Genomic DNA, 23,399 nt, shown 5'->3' with positions numbered 1-23,399 from the left:
CAATGGTGTCCATGCCACTATTAATAATATTTAACACCGATAAACACAAAAATAAAATAATAATGTAATAGTTTGGAAGCAATATCGGAATTTTATGTTAAAGGAAATTATGGGATTTAAGAAATATCAAACAATGATTGTCAATAAAATGGGCAGTAATGGTGAGGAAACTTCTATTTTTGTATGGATCAGTCCATAAGTCTGCAGTACAGGCACAACCGCAATTTTCAGCCGCAAAATTTATTTTTGGCATTACCTTTTCTCTAATTTCATCTGCTCGTGCTTGAATATTCCTGGAGATAATTGTAGGATGAGGAAGAACATCAGTAACATTCATAATCTGCACCTATATTAATAAGTTCCTGAGAATAGTTTTGAAATTCTGTGCCCGAAACAATATTAAATGGGCGAAAATCACTAGTGCACATTTCGATACACTTTGGTGTGAAACACTGTTTTATATCAAGTGGCACATAATCAGATCTTCTTCCTTCTGAACGAAATTTACACACGTGTGTCTTCAGATGAGTTGTAGTAGAAGAGAATGACAAGAAAGTTGAACAATGTTTACAAGAAACGTAACCCACCTTTTTATCAACCTATGAAGTCACAAGTAAGAATTTGTCCCACACATCACTCTTCATACCTTCTTTAGCACTTAACTTGTATTCCTAGTTGAGTAGTTTCAACTTCACCACATCTTTTAGCTCACGCTCTATTTTTGATAGTGTACTACTAGCCAGTAACAAGAACGAATGCCTAATGCTCGGCTTGTACCATTGAAGGATTTATTGCTCGCGAGGCTTTTACCCATCATGCATGTGCACTACCTATTAGATTATGTTATGAACTACTTGGTGCTCGAGCTAAAATGTCCGATGCAGACCTCTGGTACAAATCATTACAACAGGTAGTAAAGCTATAGTAAACTGTAAAAATAGAGTTTGTAAATGACTTCCTTTACAAACAACGGGATGTGATTGAATTCTTAATTGTGAAGGAAGAAATTAAGGTAAACATTCACAAATATTTGTGTGCAATGTATGGAAGTTGTGCAGTCGAAAGAAGCACCGTTGGTAGCTGGGCTAAGAGAGTCAAAGCTAGGAATGGGATAAACTGAGCTCTTTGTCTTAGCCAGCCCAGACATGTTGAAGTGCGCTGATGTTATTCATCAGCAATACCGCATCACAGGCACAGACAGCTGGCAGTAGAGCTTTCAGTTAAAAATGAAAGTGCGATTGAAATTATTCAGCTCTCGGATTTTCAAAGCCTTACGCAATATGGGTTCCATGAAGTCTCACAGTCAAATATAGAATTCAAAGAAAAACAATTTCTTCTGAATTTTTGGAGTGTTTTGTTGCTGACGAGGAGATCTTTTTGTCCCAGATCATTACAGGTAACGAAGCTTTTTTTTTTTTTTGTGCCATGGCAGAGCCCTTCACTTCGCCATTATTCGCCCTGACTCTACGAGTCTTGAGTGCACCATTTTGAGCCAGAGGAAAAAAGGTAGTCAATGAAGTGACAACATATTCAAACAAAAAAATTCGCTCTCAGCCGGAAAAGTCATGATCACTGCTTTTCGAAACAGTAATGGCATCATTCTTGTGAATGTGATATGTCAAGAGCCGAGAGCAGTGGCGGCTCGTGAACTTGTGGATTAGGAGAGCTGCAGTAGATTTTGGTACATACAAATTTCACTTCTTGATACCATTACTATAATAAGTATAGGACAAAAATAAATGCACTACATATCGAAAAACCAAAACTTTCTGACTTAGTTGGGAGACGTCTGTGGCACCATTTGCTAATCGCTAAAAAAAAACCTAATACCATCGATTTCAGTTTGAATTTCTGATCGGCAGACAATCAACTTGCAATCTACCAGTTCATTCTGAACTTTCAACAGTGGTATGTTCCAAATGATTTTTGATAGCCTCGTTTATATTAATCATGGACTGTAGCAACCCACGAAATACATCAGAGTTCTTCGAATCGTTTTTTCATCATGTCCCCTAAGGGGAAGTTCATATTGGCCACAAAATTTGATACAACTAATATTTTTTAAAATAATTTCACGATTTTTTCTCACTTCTTGATTATGTTTGAGAATGTTTGTTCTGTTCGTTTCACTTAATTGCGAAGGAATATTAGTTTTGCCTATCATAGCCAATGAAACAACATTTTTCAGGTGAGATTGCGAAGATTCGTGCTTTTTAATTTTTAGGGGCAAATGTCGTAAATCTGTCACACCACTCCTAGTCTATGCAGTATCACCATCGAAGAGGAGACAACCACAAATGCTCAGCGTAAATTTCATTGTTATACTTCCTTACATATATGCACTATTTCGGCTGGATGAAGCTTGAGTAAGATTTAAGTCGGGTAACGAACGACCCTTTAATTTCACTTCATTACATCAATTTTTTCCGCAAGGGAAAGTTGAGAAAAATAAAATTAATATTCTGTAATTCAGACACACTCATGCTTGCACATTTGCGCTGGTTAAATTACGGTACTAAAACGTCACACCAAAGTAACATTCAGATATACTGATGGTCAACAATTTTATAAAACTGGAAAAGAAGTCTCTTTCGTATTTTACGTGCTATATCAAAAGGATTATACCCGTGCAATCATTTTGAGTTAAGGCAAATATTAGGTTCAGCTGGAGATTGATATATACGTAATAATAAGGCAAAAGAGAATATTAATTTAGTTATATTAACTCGAAAAGATTCTACAACAATAAGTATGTGAAGAGAAAATAAAAATTTTGTCATTAAGTTTCAAGAGAATGCAGAATCCATTTGACGTAGCATTACAATAGCGGTATGTGAGGGGAGGAAAGATCTTCCCTTGTCGCCTGGCTCTGCAAGCCACTGCAGCGAAATACGGGTTTTCAACAGCGGCAGTTTCCCTCTGCTTCCCTTCACCTCTCTCCCCCCTGACCATCAAGATACACTCTCTATGATCTGTCCCACCCTGCAGATCCCAGGACGACTTTGAATGCAGTCTCAATTCCAGTACAGTCGACGTGCAAAAAGATTATGCATAAGATAACAGTACATATTCCCGGCCAGATGAAATATAAAGCAATTTACCAATAAAAGCTGTAACAATTCTTCTACAAATTAAAATAAATATTATTTTTATTTTCCTGTCAAAGTAGGGAGTGCTGCAGCTCCGCAGCTCTTATGGACGAGCCGTCCCTGGCCGAGAGTATCAATTTATGCACATACATCAAGAAGCTGAAAACCTTCAGGAAATGCTTCCTTCAAGTTCAGCCTCACAAGAATCTAACAGAAATTTTGCTATGTCCTTACACAATTCTAAAAACCCAGGAGGGCAACACCAAATCCACACTATAGTTAAAATCTGGCTCCCTCAGACTTCCTACTTTTGGAACACTTACAGATGCTATCCGCAAGACAAAGTTTGAAGAGGCTGATGGCATAATTCATACAGTGAGGACATGAGTAATACATAAATAGGGCATTAGCTAGTACAGACAAGCATGCATATACTTGTTTCATACTAGCCTAAGATTGTGTATGTTGATGTACATTATGCAGAAAAATAGTACCGGTATGTATAAAGAAAATATCCATTTATATTTTAAACTTCACATCTTTTTAACAAATATTTCCTGAGGAAATAATGTGGAGCATATTACTTTCTGAAACAACCCTCGTAATAAACTGCTGGAATCACAATTCTTGCTGATCAAAGTCTAGATCCACTGAGATCATTATTGAGCTATTTATTATTGAGTACGACAATACACTTAACACTGCAAAGTCAAGACTATGCTGATTGAAAAAAACCACATTCTATATAAGACTTACTTACCTATAGCACCATTAAGATTCTGAAATATTTCAGCTTTATGATCTAGCTTGATTCGGAACTTATTTCTAAGTTCTTCATTCAGGTACACTTTAGTATAGAATAACTGGTCATCATCATCATTGGCGACGTCTGATGATGTCACTACTTTGTACAACTCTGGAGCATAGCCAATAAAACCTAAAATAAAAAAAAACAATATATGTCAACACTTCTACTTTGGTCTAACACAATAAGATATTTGTACACACTTCAGCAAGTAAGAAAAAAAATGAATAGAGAAACAAAACTGAAAAGAAGAAAATAATGAAAGGAGGAAAAACTAATGGCATAACGAATTTAATCTATATGGAGAGCAGAACAATCTTTTTAAAATATGAAAGCATACACATCCAAATATTTTAAAGACACATTACGCTCACTTAAATACTGTATATGCATAAATGACGGAAGCTTAACCATCACACATACCTCCAGAATTAAGATACCGTTTACCCCTTTGGACAGTCGGATATTTGGATGCTAAACTCTCATCGGGCCAGCAGAATCCTTCAGCAGAGAACACTACTTTTGCATCGAAGTTTTCAAATTGTTCTATCATTTTGTCCACTCCTGATAACAGGATTACGTCATAGCTGCATAAAACACAAATCACAGTTATTACATTCGTTATTAATAAAAAAAAAGTTCTTAAATTTTAAAATCAGATATTATTAATATGTACTGAAGTACATCAGGTAACTACAAAAACTGTCACCTTAAGGTAATTCGTTATGTTGTATGTACTTATGAAGATAATAAATGGAAGTGCTATTAAAACTTTCCATATAAAATGAGGTTAGTTGCGGATGCTCGAGTTTTGCAGGAGCTGGTTCCTGTCAAGAAATGGCACGAACACCAGGAATAGTGCGTCGCATTCTCGGCACGCAAGCAATGAGTTACACTGCAGTTTCACTTTAGTTGTGTTGTGAGTTGGCGTGAAAGTTATAATCTTAAAAGTTTAAGTTAAGTTTAAAGTGCTCCGTGTAGGCTACTGTTGGAATGACCTATTCATTACGTGAATGTACTTATCTATTACAACACATACATATGGAAACGAAAACCTTGTGTAACTTTTAAGCATTGTAACTGTTGCTTACGAGTAATCTCGTAAGCAACGATTGTAACAGCAGGATTGTAAGCCTGAAAGTGCCAGAGATGCACGTGTATTCCTCATAGTAACCAACACATTGATAGCCGGGCCGGCTTCAGACGAAAACCTGAGTGTCCCCAATTAACCTCACTGTACAAGTTTTTGTACAAACTCACTTCCTTATTTAATATGTACTATCACATCACATTCCTAAATCTGTAGGTTTAAATCTATAATGTACTAATCATACAAGTAAAAAGGAAATTATAGTGAGTAAGTTAGCAAATTCTGAGGGTAAGTAAGAATACAAACAGATGAAAGGATACCATACCAGAATTTTCGAGAGTACCGGTAATTAATACTACAGTTATTATCAAAATGCTTATCTAGCTCAGAGTCTCTGCCGAGTTACAGGTGTGACGTGCTTCTATGTATAGACATGACATCTCGTGCTGAAGTCAAATTAAAACAACTCAGTACCAGTATCGGTATTGGCAGTTCCGTGCACGTGGTTCTTAACGAGAACTTCTGTCACAGTAAACCTGATTTCCACTAATTATATAGCAGAAAAATCACCTACCACCATCATGTCATGGCAGCTTTTAAGCAACATTAACAGTTTTTTTTTATTTGAATTCACAGTTCTGTCTCAGCTCTTAGCACTTATGATTTGCTGAAGTTTGCAGCAAGATACTTTTTATTTTTTGTACCAGACATTTTGCTTCTTTCGTTATTTGTTTGGTTGTTTTTTAGGAGGTTATTTTATGACGCTTTATCAATATCTTAGGTTATTTAGCGTCTGAATGAGATGAAGGTGATAATGCCAGTGAAATGAGTCCGGAGTCCAGCACCGAAAGTTACCCAGCATTTGCTCATATTGGGTTGAGGGAAAATCCTGATAAAACCTCAACCAGGTAACTTGACCCGACCGGGAATCGAACCTGGGACACCTGGTTTCGCGGCCAGACGTTTGTAGACAGGCGGTAGACATTTGATTGTTTGTGAGTTTCTGCTCGTACACTTTTTTCCGAGTGTTAATTTTTTATAGTTTAATATTTCCGTTTTAATTTTGTTGTTTTCTTTTTCGTTATTATTTTCGACTTTATTTAGTTGTCTGACAGATGTAGAGAACAAAGAGAAATAGACATACCTACCTCAAAGAAAAATATTTAAAAGAAAAGACCAAGAAATTTCGGAATATTTAGTTTATTGCTTTCATGTGTAAAATATTAGGCTACAATAGCTACCTTGTTGATTAAACTGATATGATAATAACAGCTATGTAGAATAGACACTGTAACTTTTCCGTTTTTTCTCAGTTTAGAACTCTAAAATACGAGACGGAAAGCTGTCCCGAAGACTTTTCTTGGGACAATGGGACGCATTAGCGAAAAACGGGACGATTCTGTATTTTATGGAACATCTGGGAACCCTATCCTATGCAGACCGGTTCCACTCCAAACTCTACCTAACAAAATCTGTTGGCAGTGGTCATATGCTGGTTGTACGGACAAGTACCTGCTCTCTGCCCTACGCAGACAGGTCCCACTCCACCATTTGCCACTTAACTTCCTCAGGACTGATGTTCCGCACTATGTTCATTAAGCTGACAGAACATTACTACTGGGACTGGTCTGCCTAGGCACTCTCTGTTCTATATGGAGTCACTACTCTCAAAACTGACAAAATCGTCAGTAATTTTCATAAGAACTCACAATTCAGACTCATAGCGCAAGTAACCAACTCACACTTTGCAGCAACACTGCTTCCCAGATCATGTCAGTAAAAAAAAAAAGTTGTTTTCTTCGACACAAATCATATATTATCTTTATTAACAATATATTTTGTATCATACAGACGTCATTTAATGTTTCATTTAATAACATAACTGTGAAGATCATTTGCATGATACAGTTATGATTTTATGTGAATATGCCAGTAATGGTAATAGTGGGACAGGTAATGCTACGAAAGATGATGAAGGTGGTGGTGATGGTGGTGGAGGTGGAAGTTAATGATTGTGATGATAGTAGTTGTGATGGTCATAGTGATGATAACTATGATCGAGGTGAAAATGTTTGAAGTAGAGATGGCAAACTGCTGTACATCATTGCTTGTCTTAAGATTGATAATAATCATGAAAAATCTGACAGACCAGCCAATGACTGAAGTAAATGCCAGAGCTTTCCAGATCAAATCTGGTAACTATATCGATAAATTCTAATGTTCTCATACAAACCTGTCAGTGAACATGATGATCCTTTCTGAATTATCCTTGTGTTTAGACAGTTCCTTCCTGAAAAGATTGATCTTGTGACCTCCACCTGCATGACTTCGCACATCTCCTCCTTCCCATTTCTCGCCAAGGCCCAAGACCTGCAGGAGTGGAAAATCACACAGAACATCAGTAAACCATTTCTGTATATAGATTTTTGGCATTCAGGTTTAATACAAACTGTAAGATGTTAAACTTCATGTATCAAATTTTACCATTTGATTGCAAGTACATTAATCAGTCTGAATTCTGTTTCTAACTCGTAAAACTCATCACTTGTATTAAATTTTTAAAAGTCCATTAATATATATTCATATCTGATTATTAAATCCGGAAGAGTGAATAATCAGAAAGCAGAACTAAATCACATGAACTTTTGCACTTTGTTAAGAGAATCATCTTGAAGTAATACAATGTTTAATAATATCTGAGAATAGTGAATTATTTGATGTTTACAACACTGCTTTATAATAATGTAACAGAACAAACTAGGATAGAGTGGTGGCTTATACTGTATTTTCTGGTATCAAGAATCTGTGAAGTTGAAAGTTGAACTGTGTAGATGCACCTTAACTGATCAGAGAACGCAAAGGAACAGCCACTATTGGTACTCTTCAAATGTGTTACCATACTTAAACCACTAAATACGTTATATTATTATTGTAGTACCAATTTTATAGGCCTATAATTTCTGTAGATGTGGTGGCCAACAGCATAAACTTCTATTTAAAAAAAGAACATACTTATGAAATTCGCTTATTTTTGCAAGTAAGATAGACAATTCTATATACTGTTAATTACCTCATAAGTTTTATTTCTAGCTAAAATAAAATATCGTAACATTCGTAATATTACATCTCAAGTTTCCCTCTCATAGGTTCTGGTCCTGATATGTATATCTATTATTTATCAGGCAATACATCTCACGTGACATGTGTCAGAGGAATAACAATTGTTTGTATGCACGTGTTGTCTGAGTAATGTAATATGTAGCTAGTCGGCGACGTATGCAATGGAGGGGGAAAGGAATTGGCTACCCTACCCCATCTCCTGGCCTAGTTGCCTCATAAGTGGTACCTTGTTGGTATCACTTGTGAGGTTCAGACACAGTTGACTAAAAAACAACAAACATATCTCAAGCCCGTTGTTTATTATACTCACCTTAACTGGGATATTATACACTCTGGCTGAGCGAATGAACCTCTTGAATCCATCTGTTTGATTTGTCGCAACAGTCACTAGCAAAAAATCTAGAAATACAATAAAACATAGAGATCAGTGTATTTTAATTGAGAAACAAGTCTTAATAAAATTATACACTGCACTGGACAAGAATAATTGATCTTTATTTTTAATACGAGTATAATCGCCAATAAACGGAACATCCTGCAATTGGGTTTCGGCAACTCCAAAAACATATTTGCTCTTCCAAGTGAATTAAGCTTTCTTGTGACTGATGTCAACTTAGAATATACAGTAATTACCCCTTATCCGCAATTTCAGTTTTCCGCGAATAACCTTGGCAACATTTTTAACGTATTTTAGTGTCTAGCATTTTAATATGAAGAGTTTTATACAAAATCTAGAATTCAGACGCATTCTGTATTCATAGACTGTGGTAATATCAATCACCAACACTGTCCTTAGTAGCATTACCCCCACTATTTACTTTTCACTGTTCTGACACATACTGCAGTAGCAACCTCCCAATGGGGTATTTATAGGATTTGCTATTATACTGTGCGCTGTTTCGTGTACTGTTTTTCTACATGGAAATGGGCAGCTAAGAAATTTACGTCTAAAATTTTCTGTGGAGCACCCTTCAGATTGGTAGACTAACTGCTCCCGGTGTTAGTTGTGCCAGTCTGGCCTTGAAAACTGGCAGTAAAGGCACGCAGTGAGTCAGCTAGTTCTCATAAGAGCAGTTTATTCTCTTACGCTGTGTTGTGTTTATATATTCAGTGCATGAACGTGTACACATTTTGAAAATGTACATACGGAAAAAGAAATCAGGGTAGAACAAGGGACAATAAAATGTAGACGTAAATTCCCTAGCCGCCAAGTTTCGTGTAGGAAAACAAGCCACATTTAGCGAACAGGTTTGATGAACCAGCTTCTATGAATGATGTGATGTGAATTACAATATGCATCACACAAGATGTGCAATACTTCCAGCAGCTACTGTGAAGAGGATGAATACCGAATTTTATTGCTAGTTATCGCATTTCAAACAATGGAAGCGGTGATCGGAGTAGTTACCTTGTACATAAAAGTAAAGGGGCACACATATTCAAATATGGTATTTTCAATCCGATTTTATCTTTGAAGATAATTACAGCAGGTAAAACTAGCAATAAGTTTGAGACGACGATTTTCAAAGTTCAGACTGGTTGACAGACACTGGTGTAATGCAGTGATTCCCAATAGACAGTCTGCGAGACTCATGTGGTTCAAATATTTGGCTTTGACTCGCAGAATAAAAATTAGTGAATCTGGAAAAAAAAACCTAATAATTCACATGGTATAGTTACGCGAAATAAGGTGACTTCAAAAGATAAGAAATGAGATAGAAATCTTTCGAATCTTTTCCTCCCAAATACATTTTACCGCCACAGGTGACTATAGCAGATACCAGCTCCCAGTTGGGTCACAGAAACCAGGCTTAAACTGAACCTCATTTGGCAGGTATAGTCTGTCTTTCACATGGTTAACATCCCGCAATAAAGAGAGCGGTTTGCATCCTTACTCATTCCACTGCTTATTGTCAGTGTATTTATTTGATTACGTTGTGAATTCTGGTATATTTTGAATGTTGTTTACTTTATGTGTGAATGGTATTGTTTTGAAATATTGTTTCATTTGACTATTAAAATTTAGAATACCGTAGGTTTTTTTTACGTCAAGATATTCGTGCTTCCTTCATTGCGATGTTAAGGGAAGAGCAACAGACGACATTATACTGTATATTTCAATTTGTCTTCAAAACCGTACAAGTTTTTTTATAAATCAATAATAGTTAATCTGTGTATCATTTTTTTTAATGTTATTGTAAATGTATTGTAAGTTCTGGACCTCCACTGTCAGCTCTTAGAGCAGCAACATGTCTTCAATTAAAGATTGTACCTACATAATAGAATAATATGAATCTGTACGTAAGTACGTTACTATTACCGTAGATAAATAAAGCATTGTTTCGATTATTTTGTTTCATATTCTTAAATATCATGTGTTTTTGAGGTCATTCGTATCACTGTGTAAATGCAGTCGTCTAATGGATGTCCATTATGTGTCTACTAGATCAAAATAATGTTTCGTTTTATTTTAATAATATGGCTTTATAAATTTAAAATGATGAATGTGATAACATTTTGTAAATTTAATATACATAATATAATTAATGACTTTCAGTATACAGTTCAGCGATAACTTCCTTCATATGATTGCGGAGCAACGTAAACATCATATGCTGGCGAAATACGTGCGTGTCTACCTAGTATGAGGTTACTCAACTTATTTAAACCGATAATGTTACTTTCAAAAGAAGGGCTTGGCAATGTAGGTAATGGGCTAATTTTTTGTTATATACCTTTCTTAACAAGATCTTTCAGAGTGCAAAGTTTCGAAAAGAATCTCATGACACAGTTAAAGGTTTCCTTGTGAGTGAAAATGATTCTTTTTTAATATAAGTGATTTAAAAAAATGTAAATTCATGTCTATTGCTACTGATGACTCAACTAACATTAACGGCATGGGTCAACTTTCAGTACCGGTACGAATATGTATTCTTTTTTATGACGGTGTGCAATATACTCGTAAATTGTTTAAGGAGGCTGTTTCTGCAGTGGAAAATAAGTATAATGATGTTTTATTACACAATGATGTAAGAAAGCTAAGCAAAGGGAAAGCAATAGGAAGATTAGTGCAACTTAAAAATGCAATTGTAATCTTTTTGAAAGAAAAAGAATAACGAGAAAGCTACGACATCTTTGTTCTTAATTAATGATGATAAATTTACGTTGAATGTGGCATTTTAGGAGACATTATGTTTGGTTATTTAACATACAATTGCAAGGTAAAGATAATTCTGCTTAGATATGGAAGGAACTTTTAAAATTTCAGGTCAAAACTTTTGCTGATAAAAGACAACTTTATTGAACAAAAATGTATCCATTTTAAGTTATTTTTGTTGAATGTTAGAAAAACTGTGAAGGAGATTAAACAAAAGAAATAGTGCTCACATCTACTGAAGAGAAGATGATAAACCTTTTTCTGCAAGACTCTAAATTATGGATGTATAAGAAATAGCGCGCGAACGACCTTAGATTCTTTCGCGTGCTACCTACTTGCAGCATATATGCTGTACAAATAGGAGCGACCAAAAGGGTGAACAAAATTGACATTATGAAGTCGAGATGCAGTACTCTTTATACTTTTGTTTACACATTTTCAATAAATGCAATACAACTATTATTTCACAATCGAAGAAGTTAACTTATATAATATGTTCGATTTTGAATAACAAAATGTTCCTTGTACAGTCTTAGAAAAAAATTTTTGTCGCACAGATAATTTAAAAGTCCCAGAAAGGAGACAGTGCGCATGATCAGAGGACGTGCGACCTGGGTTACATGAGGACTAGTTGAGGTAATAAAATTAGTTTTGTTTCGTTGCATGTCTGATCATGCGCACTACCTCCTTTCTAGGACTTGTAAAGTATCTGTGCGACAAAACTTTTTTCTAAGACTGTATGTTACAATGCGGAACGAATAACTTAAAAAAAACTGCGTTCACGTATACAACTCTCGAAACTGTTAGAGTATTACATCATTTTCGTCATAATGTAAATACTGTTATGCAAAAATAAACTTTTTAAGATAAAATTTCGCTAGAATCTCTTCTTCGATTTCCGCCTCACACTAGCTGTATTACGTTTCGCAAAAATGCTACTGAAAGAAGCAAATCTAAGTATAGGGCGCTTATCATAATCGGATAGCTTGGCCTTTATTCTTGGCTTTGTTAGGTTCATGAAAACCTACCGGCACGTGCTGCTGAAAATCGTAATAGACTAATTTTCGTCGCAAATTTATGAATCTTCGGACACAGTCCAAAGTTCAAGGAATTGTAAAAGCTAAACAAGTCCTTGTCATTATGCGTACATTTCAGCAGGGCAGTATGTGAAAAATCAATTAATTTTAGCTGCAACTCTGGAGGCAAATTTCTTGGATTTGCGGAAAGGGAACAGCAAAAGAGCTATAATTTGTGTTGAATCGTTTCCATTAGCGTCTTTGAATACTTCATTTCTTCATAATGCAATGTTTTTCACATATTAAGGACAGTATACCTCCTCGTTCTATACATCGCTGCTTTACTTAAGCTATGCACAGCTATCCCTGTTTAGGTGCGTTCAAGTCGGAGAAGAAAGGTAACCCGCGCGCAGAGCAATCTGCCTGCCGTACACTTCAGTCCGTACAGGCTTGAATATGCACCACTGCTGTAGGCCTAAATGATTTTGATGCGATTTTCATCCAATTTGCACTGCCAAAATTGTTTTCCTTTTAACATCCTCACAAATAAATAATATTCTAACGAAAAAATGTTATCTGAAACAGATCAAAGTGGCTTACAAATTTACAATTTAAGGCTCACAAAGAAACTAGAAAATAATTTAAATGATATTACAATTTTTGAACAAAATAAATATCGATAATGTTCTAAATTGCAAAAAACTTGCATGTTCTGTCAAAGTTGCACCAACCTACAGTAAAGTTGATGATCAAGTTTCCCAGGCAATAATAATAATAATAATAATAATAATAATAATAATAATAATAATAATAATAATAATAATAATGAATATATTGTCATTAAGCAATACCTTTTTGGTGAGGCGGCACTTCGTAATTAGTATACAGTGCCGTCCCCCATTTTTCAACTCCTCTCGTACAAGCCAGTAGGTCATTGTTTTAATTTATTATTACATTTCTTCCACTCTATCTTTTCTTGTCCGTCATCATTTCTTCCACTAGCCTTACTCCTCTCTCATTACTACACCAAAATATTATACATAGAGTTATAAGTCTGTAGCCCCTACTCTATGGCATATTTCCCCTCATTTCGCATCTCTATTTGCACTTTTAGACTTCACTGCTAACTATGTCACATTTCTACATTATTTTAGATCTTAATTTTCTTTTCTTTCTATTTATTTTCCCTTCACATCATTTTCCCCTTATTTTCCTCTCTTCCTTCGTCACTGTTTCCTGCTCTATCTCCTACCATCATCACTCTACTTTTCGACGGCCTCGATTTGATTCGTAGTTCCTTCACTCTGTTTGGAATGGCCTCCGCTATTTTCCTTCGATTGCAATGAAGTCATGTTCTGCTGCGTCTGCTGAATTCCAATTCGCGTCACTCCTACTATTTCTTCTTCAGATGATGGTCGGCCTGGGTAGCGCAGCCGGTATAGCACTGGCCTTCTGTGCTCGAGGTTGCGGGTTCGATGCCGGCCCAGGTCGATGGCATTTAAATGTGCTTAAATTCGACAGGCTCATGTCAGTAGATTTACTGGCATGTAAATGTACTCCTGCAGGACAAAATTCCGGCACAATGGCGACGCTAATATAACCTCGGCAGTTGCGAGCGTCGTTAAATAAAGCATAATTAAAAAATGTTTAAATTTCTTCAGATGACGTCACTGCCTGCTTTCCTGGTACTTTTCCTGAATTCACGTCTCATTAATAGGATTAAATAAATATACACGTATTCGAAATGAGGATTTTTAAGTTGCTTAGTCGGAAGGACCATCTGAGATAAAATAACAAATGAAATACAATAACCGACAACTCTGTAATATATGGCAAGATAGATAGTAAAGTAGGCCTGAAAAAGTAAGGATGAAATGAAAACAATGATAGAACGAATAATAAAAACTGCCGTAGACAGAAAGGTAGACAGGAGAAAAACGTCTTTACTCTCCCTCTTTCTCTGCCCCCCACGCAAAATTGATGGAAAAGATGGAAACAACTTTCTCAGCAGGATGAAACTGGATAGACAGGCCTTGTATTGTATTTAAAACACAACAGGGATTTTTTTCTCTTCTGAAAGAAGCAGAGGTTAAGTATGTTCCAATGTAGAACGCTTATGAAGATAAACTACTGTATAAAAAGAAGAGGGCAGAAGAATGATGGAAGTTACGTAACGCTACAGACCACATTGAAATTACTAAATTCCATTTACTCGTACTAAACTGTGGACAAAATCTGTTACAATTAGTATTTAGATGCCATTTTATACACAGCATTCTGCAAACTACATTAGAAAAGATACCGTAGTTACATCAATCATTCAATTCTTGCTTTATAGACATAGATTGAGGTAGAGTTCCAAGATCTTTCGTATTTTACGGGTTCTTCCGTATTTTACCCACATTTTGGCCAGTCTCCCATCTCACGTATTAGATAATATTTTCTTCCGTAATTTATTTATTTATTTAAATGGTAAATATGAATAGTGCTATGATGCTATTCTAATTACATATTTTAAGTATAATCTATAATGACAAATTCTCATTAATTTTCAACCTGTTTTGTTAAGGGAGCTTTCAATTGTAGAAGTTTCTGAGTGAATACAAAGTAAATGGTAAGTATTAATAGTGCTCTGAGATTCATTTTAAATTACTTTTAAATATGCTCCTAAAGGTGATGGTGATGGAACGATTTTGGTAATTATTTCCAAAAATCTCCTGTATTTTCAGTTTGAAAATCTGACAACCCTATTGAGACAACCACAGTCCCCAAAAATGAAGTTTTTTTTTTAATCAAAAGGTCAACCGCAGTGAACGCAACGGCTAAGGAGCACAACATAACACGGTATAGTCGTGGGCCAGTCAATGCCACGCTCACAACAAGCCATGGTAGTTTTTCCATCCTTATAGGCCTACACCCTACAGTAGGTATAGGCCTATCCGTCTAATGGCAGGTAGAAAAGCCCCCCTCCCAAATGGGTAAGACTAAACTGAAACAGGGTTAAAATAAACTGTCGGTACACACATAAATTATAAATTTTATAAGAACCATGTCACCAACTTATTATTCTCAACTTACGCCAGTGGTGATATTCAAAAAGTTCAATAACTAGTTCTCTCATGTGTATCTATGTTAAACATATACGATATATGTCCATGGTAATTGCAAATATTACCTACAAATAATTTAACAACCGGTTCGTTCGAACTAAATTACACATACAGTAACATGTTTTAAAATGTATATGGGTTAGATCGCAGTGAGTTATCAATTGTGGCTCAAGTGGTTGCTGGTGGCAAATCTAGCAAATCTGGGTTCAATACCCGATAAAGAAATGGAGAGATTGATCACCTTTACACAAGGACTGAGTGCGTGCCCTTTATGCTATGTTCTTCCTGCATTTTCTTAACTAATAGCTTTGTGCCACGCTAACCACATGACCAGGATATCCAGCTACTTGTAATGTTTACCGTCGGTCCAATAATTCTCACAGGAGACTTCATACCTTCATAAGGTACGAAAGTAATGTAAAGCAGTAAATCTAAATGCAGTAATGTTATAGCCTACCGTACCTGTGTGCATAGCCTACACTATTTTGTAATTAAATAATTTCCGCAACGCTCTTTTCTATATTTTTCATATGATAATGTGGAAGTCCAATAAAGGAATTTCGGACAATGCTCCAAAACAACTAAACATGTTTTACTACGTCAAGTAATTGGACGACAGTAACAAGCGACTTTAACACTCTTAAATGCATCTAATATATTGCAAAACTCAATCTCCTTCTTGATAGACAGAACTTTGATGCGAAGAATCACGAACCAATGAAAACTATTGTCTTCTCATATTTTCCGATCCACTAGCATATGGCCTACAGCGTGTTGTGAAATGAAAATTAAACGTTATTTGCTGTGAAAAATGAAACCAGTTTTGTTAGACTTGCCATAAAGTTATCAGGGGGATGGTTAATCTCTTTGCTGTGCAAAATTAAACTAGTATTTTTAGACTTACCATGAGGTTATCAGGGGGATGATTAATGTCATTGTGTGCAAAATTAAACAAGTATTTTTAGACTTACTATAAGGTTATCACTGTTATCAGGGAGTGGTTAAATAAATTTTCTGTGCAAAATTAAACCAGTTTTTTAGACTTATCATAAGGTTTGGGGATGGTTAATATCTTTGCTGTGCAAAATTAAGCCATTTTTTAGACGCAATTTCGACAGAAAAGTATAATTTTACACAGAAAATACAGTCCTTCCTTCATTTTGATACTTCAGTAACAGCTAGGGTTAAGTTGATTTTATAAAATAAGTCCCGTGGGTATTTTTTTTTTTTTATTTTTGGCTGAAGAAGTTTTTTTTAAGAAAAATTAATTCTGTTTAACGTGAAACGTTTATGCTCGAGTGTCAAAATTAATAAAATGTTACGAAAATTTCAACATCATCTAACGTCAGTTGCTTAACAATTGCAATCAGTTAAGTCACACTATTCTGATGTCACTTGCTTAGCAAGAGATCAGCGTGAAAACGTTTATGACGAAAATATCAACATCTGACGTCAGCTGCTTAGCAACGGTAATGACTTAACGTCAAAATCTTCTGACGTCACTTGCTCAGCAACTGATCAGACTCTTACATTGCTATGATGTTTGTTAAAGGGATAGACTTACTTTTTTGCATGAATTATATTTCTGATTTCTCTTATCAATCTTATCATAGACCCATGCTGACGGCTCTCCAACAAACCAATCCTAATAAAACACAGAAACTCTATTGCAAATACTTGTACAGATATTGGTAATAATGAAATGGCTAATACAACAGATAAATTCCATTACATTTATTTCACTCTCAATAATATTCACAATTCTTAAAAATATGTGTCAATTCCTTAAAAATATGTCACAATAACATTCAAACAAGAGCATAAACATTTCAAGGAATTACATGAATCCCCTGTTTCTATATTTATCTATTTTCATAGTGACAAAGCAAAACAATTCGATTGTATACGAGCCTTTTATTCTGTACAAAGTTTACGACTAGCCACAACATTATGTAAACACTATAATTATTTTTATAAAAGCATTTTTGGGAAATTTATATATTTTCCATTACCAAAAAAAATGTTGAAAAAAAGTAGAACTAATTTCCAGTAAATGATTATTTTGTCACTCCCATACATAGTAAAGGTTCATTAATATTTTTATAAAAATTATTTATTTGTAACGTAATTGTTTGAAAAGACTATTCTGAAGATAAAGAAGTTTCGTCATATAGTTTAGCAGAAATCGCTGTACAGAGACAATGCGGAAAATACATGAGACTACATCAGTATCTCGACATCGATTCTACACATCCAAATCTTTTTCTTTATATTTCATGTAACGAGAAAGTGAGAGAGGGGAGAAATCCGCAGCACCTTGTTTTTTTACTTGGTTATTTAACGACGCTATATCAACTACAGGTTATTTAGCGTCGATGAGATTGGTGATAGCGAGATGGTATTTGGCAAGATGAGGCCGAGTATTCGCCATAGATTACCCGACATTCGCTTTACGGTTGGGGAAAACCTCGGAAAAAAATCAACCAGGTAATCAGCCCTAGTGGGAATCGAATCCGCGCCCAAGTCCAATTCCGGATCGGCAGGCAAGTGTCTTAGCCGACTGAGCTACGCCAGGGGCTCGTATCCTGTTCAGCACCTACAAATATAAGTAAATGTATTTCATACATTAGTATTCTGAATTAATACACATCCTGGATTTCTTTCGACACATAGTGGGATTCCAGTGACACGAATTAACCCAGATATGCTTGAAATATCTCTTTGCAATTTTTTTTTTTTTTTTTTTTATGCAGTACATCACTGAAGTACATTGTATTGTGTCGAAACATTCTTGTTGTATATGGTTTAGCTACAAACAGGTGGCCTTTTGAAAGGACAATAGGCAAATGAGCATACATTTGCTTATATGAAAGGAAACAATGCCAGTATTGTAATTTACAATTATTATTATTATTATTATTATTATTATTATTATTATTATTATTATTATTATTTTATTCTTTATTTATTATTACTAATATTATTCTGAAGATTGATTCATTGTTGGTACATTCATTTTATATATTTTTATACTTGACATTACATACACAGCATCCTATAAAATTTGAAACAGAAAGGATTTCCTTATCATAACATGATATCCTTGCAACACAATCACAAAATTGGTTCATTTTGGTGTGGTATTTAGAGAAACAGTTAATCTCTTATCGCATGGGACAGTCTTGCACACACCGGTTTTATATTCAAATAACTTAATTAGTTCTTTCTTTCTCAACTGATGTCACATATGTTTAAATCCAATTCTTGACAGTGTGCCATATCTGTCCCAGTATCCAGTTAGAAATATTATATGCTTATATTATAAGTTATATGAATATAAAACCAGTATGTGCCATATCTATCCCAGTATGCGGAAAAGGGTTAACATTTATTACAAATCGTGGACACCTTCTTGTGGCAAACTCTGCATGAAGTCTGTTTTCCCTATGATATGATTATGTGATCCATTCTGGCAAACCTTGAATCCATATTTTTCAGGTTGGATGCTCGACCTATTTTGCTGGCACATTCTCTTGTCTTGTACTCGAGAAGAGACAAAGCAACCCTTTGATGAAAGGTCAAATGATCAAGTTTGTCTCCTTTGTATTATTTTGTGAATCTGCCATTAATTTTCTTCCGCAACATCTAAAATATGTGCAATTGGTGGATAGTACCATTTTCCCTTCTAATTGATACGCGGTAAATACTAATATTCTGGTCACTGCGATCAACACTGCTCGTCCCCTTGTTGTATGTATAAATGGTATGGGGCTGTGTAACTGAAATTCTTTTCTTCTCCTTGCGAGAGAATCTTGTTAGGTATATGATGCAGAGGGTCTACTGCAACCGCATTGGAAGCAATAGCAAAATATTATCGTTCCATTTTTTAATAATAATTTTGTTTTCTTCCGTGACTTTTGATTAAAGTAGCCACTGGATTTCTTTTTCATTCCATTCTTTTTCATGAGAAGGCACTAAACTTAGAAGTTCGGTTTTCCCTTATTGTTTCAGTTCCCTTTAAATTTATCCTGTGCAGTTCTTCAAGTAGAGACACGGTAGTACATAAATTGAAAAAGAGATATTTTAAAACGTATGCGGATATTCCTATTGTCCTTTTAAAAGGACACATAAGTTTTCGTCATTGTAATGTCGTAACGAATAGATATCTCAAACTTATTATGGTGTGACATAATATTTATGTTTATTAGGAGTCACGTAATCTACAACAACTTATAAAATAATTTCGAAATGTAGCAATATTTACCTTTCATATTTGATTTGTGTTCTGGATGCCATAGCTAAAATAAACAAACCACTCTCACATCCACACTTCAAACTCAACAATAACCACAACTCACATTACCACACCTAACAAGCCTCTAATTTGACACCTGTGAGAAAGCAAATGTAGAGAGAGAAATTTAAAAGGTTGACCACTTCCTTTTAAAAAGAAAATAGGCAGATCTGGGTGACACCAAGGCAACCGGCGTAGCTCAAGCGGTAGCGGTTTTGCCTTCTGATCCAGAGCGCGGCTGGAACATGGGTTCGATTCCCGCTTGGACTGAGTACCTGTTTAGGTTTTCTCCAATTGTAAGGTAATCAGGTAATCACGTGGCGAATCCTCGGTCCCATCTAGCTATCACCAATTTCACCGACGCCAAACAACCTAGTAATTGATACAGTGTCGTTAAATAACCGACTAAAAATGACAAAAACGTCTTAATGGAAATGAAAAAGTTAATGCTGTAGCTGGGATTACAATACATGACCATGGCTTATCCACAATCGCAGGCTATTGACTTGTGGAAAAATAATGCCTTCCAACTAACTTCAATGCGATTCGGCGTGCTGCTGTTTAGTGACAAATGTAACACCATACCACTCTTCACAACTTAATAATAATAATGCAGAAGAAGGCATGGTTCCGTGCGCACACTGATATGAGCAAGGGCAGCACTGCATGTCAAAATGTTATCCATTCAACCACAATTAACCTACGTATGTATTTAGTTTCTTTTTTTGTCATTAGCCACTGTAACTCGGAAAATGCTTTTGAAACAAAATATAATTACTCAGACCCTTAACTTGCAAACCAGCCATACTTAACACAAGGAAGGTCACTGACTGAAAATCTTTGTTTTCGTTGCTCTTCACAGTTCGGTTCTGCCAGTTTCCATAATTATGAACATCACACGCACACACTGTACAAAGAAGAGTTAATGTTTCTTTCAACAAGATTACTTGTTGCAAGCCTTGTGGAAGCCATATGTTTTCACTTATGTGAACATTTAACAATTCATTACTCTTTCCAGAAGTCCTCATGTCTCCGAGAGAGAGAGAGCTAAGGTGATTGATATTACAGTAGGATCTTGATTATTTGGTCTAAACGAGACTGACGGTGAGCCAGATAACGAGAACTCTAGGATAATCTAGTCATACTGTATTACGTTTATGGACATGCAATTTTATATATTATAAACAGTAACGAAACGACTGAAAAACCAATACACCACTCTAACCAAGAACTTAAAAAGTTTATTATATGCATTTGTTTTTCGTAATGTGTTCTATTTTATCATCAGGGAATATATTGTGATGCAGCAAAAAAAAAAAATCGATTTCTTTATTTTTGCGGAAATACATGTTTTCAGCATGCCGTCTGTGCACAACAATTTCTCTCTAACTACTAACCGGATTTAGTTCATTTTCAGTCTCTTATCGGGGAATAATGTACATGAAATGTAATAATCTTACTAAAAATTAATGCGTCTTTATTTGGAAACAAAAAACACAAAATTATAATGAATTCTAAAAAAAATTAACGATTCTTTTTCACTTTGTTTCTAGATAAGATAAAGATAAATTAAATTAACTACCTACTTATGTCCCCAGATCCTTACATTTTGGATAATCTATGTAAAATTATGCTTGCTTTATAAGATCGGCCTCCCTTGTCATAAATACATTTGTTACGTGTGGGTGAATCAAATCGAAGTCTAATATATTTTAACTTCAAGTCTCTTTTAAACTCCAATTTTCGTAAATATTAGAAATTGTAACAATATATATGATTATTTTATTTACATTTATAAAAAAAATAATTACATCTAGTTAAACCGTACAATGTATAAATGAAGTCGAATGCCTTAATTTTGTAATTGCAGAGAATACCTTTTGTATGTAGTTCAGAGAAGGAAATAAACGCTTCCATTCATGTATCTATTGAATAATAACCAAAGTAAAATGATCTTGTATAAACAGCAATATAATTTCGCAACATTATAAAAGAACTGAATTGTTGCAAAACGTGCAAAATGTATAAAGAGGTAGTATTTATTTTATTTATTTATTTATTTATTTATTTATTTATTTATTTATTTATTTATTTATTTATTTATTTATTTATTTATTTATTTATTTTATAAAATGAATTTAAGAATCAGTCACAATGGCAACGTTTTAGATATTATTGAAATTATCAGTTCATTTGACCGATACTTAACCGAACATATTTCTAGAAGATATGCCAATCTAGGTAGTGATCACACTAGTTATTCGTCTTCCTTCAGTGCCCGTGAATTAATTGATCTCATGGGGAAGAAAATCTTGCACCTTATAACTGAGGAAGTCAAAAAGGCAAAATATTTTAGCATTATAATCAGTTCCACACCAGACACATTCCATACTGATCAACTGTTAATAGTAATTCGATACATTAATGAATGTAGGTAAATCTGAAGAACGATTTGTTGATTTTGCACCAATTCATGGTCATCCTTCTGAACATTTGAGAGGCAGTGATTAAACATCTCGATGGATTTTTGGTTACAAAGAAACTGTATTTGGGCAGTTATAAGATAATGCCAACAACATGACTGGGAAATACACTGAACAACAAGTCAGAATAAAAGAATTAAGTCCTATAGCAGAGTTTGTACTTTGTTCACTCCATATTTTACACTTTGTAGGAGTGAACATAGTAGAAAATAATTTATATGCTATTAACTACTTAGGAATAGATCACAGTCTTCATCAATTTCTTTCACCTTCAACCCACAGATGCGAACTAGTAACAAATGAAGTAGAATCAAAGAATATAAAGATTACTTCAAAATCTTTATCACGAACAAGACAGTTACATAAAGCAAAGCAACAAATGCAAGAAGAGTATATGGGGAAATTTGTAATGTTCTTCGTAGTATTTCTGAAGATTCTTATGAAAAGACTAAGGGAGAAGCAAAATCATTTCTTATAGAGCTTGAGGAAAAAGGAAGCAGCTGTCGTAACAGTTATGTAGGATTGCAAACTTCAACGAATTCACAAGGTAGCCAGCCATTACAGGCAAGTTCAAGAAATCGTATCTAATACTGTGTCATTACTGGATAGCCTCTCTGATTTATTCAATCTTCAAGAGAAGATTCCTCATCACTGAGTAAAAGGGGGCCAATGAAGAAAACGGTGTCTGAAAATTGAAGAGTCCATTGCAAGAATGATGGATGTCATTTGGAACACATTTTTCAGGAGAAGCAATTGAAAGTTTGAAATGCTTAGAGCTCAAAGCTTAACTGTGATTTTCCGATCATTACTGGAAAATGACTATCAGTGTTAATGCCATATAACTCTCTATGTACATTCTATATGTCTTCAGCTATCCATTGACAGTCTTGGTTCATTTTCGACAAGAAAATGACATCCATCATTCTTGCAGTGGACTCTTCAATTGTTGTCTGGATGAGGTGGATTCAGATGATGTTACTTATACTAGTTAAACTCCAAGGTACTCTTTTATATATGAGACTCTCTTCCAACTGAATTATAAAGATGTTGCAACAGAAGCACTGTACCAAAATGCAGAGCTGTTATTTATTAGTAACAAATGAGAACCAAAAGACAATTTTGGGGATGAACTTTTTCAGAACTGTCAGAGGATCTATCATTTCAACTTTCAACTACAGTATTTGAGAAAAACAGGACTGGGATATATATTTTCAAACATTGGTACAGTGTTGCTA

General features: G+C 34.9%; 1 protein-coding gene across 5 annotated transcripts in view; it reads right to left on the bottom strand.

The window, feature by feature from the left end:
* Plod (procollagen lysyl hydroxylase) overlaps positions 1-23,399 on the bottom strand; it is a 162,818-nt gene that overhangs the window by 88,827 nt on the left and 50,592 nt on the right. For 3 of the 5 annotated variants that reach the window (XM_069834578.1, XM_069834579.1, XM_069834580.1), the window contains 4 exons: positions 8,415-8,503; positions 7,218-7,354; positions 4,318-4,481; positions 3,850-4,026 (listed from right to left, as the gene is read on the bottom strand). In XM_069834578.1, coding sequence (XP_069690679.1) covers positions 3,850-4,026; positions 4,318-4,481; positions 7,218-7,354; positions 8,415-8,503 — 567 coding nt within the window. Of the gene's footprint in view, positions 1-3,849; positions 4,027-4,317; positions 4,482-7,217; positions 7,355-8,414; positions 8,504-16,951; positions 17,033-23,399 lie in introns of all 5 variants that reach the window. The other 2 variants (XM_069834582.1, XM_069834581.1) reach the window with 1 other exon arrangement.

Source organism: Periplaneta americana, chromosome 9 (assembly GCF_040183065.1).
Source record: "Periplaneta americana isolate PAMFEO1 chromosome 9, P.americana_PAMFEO1_priV1, whole genome shotgun sequence".
Classification (NCBI taxonomy): domain Eukaryota; kingdom Metazoa; phylum Arthropoda; class Insecta; order Blattodea; family Blattidae; genus Periplaneta; species Periplaneta americana.
This window is presented reverse-complemented; position numbering and strand designations above follow the sequence as displayed.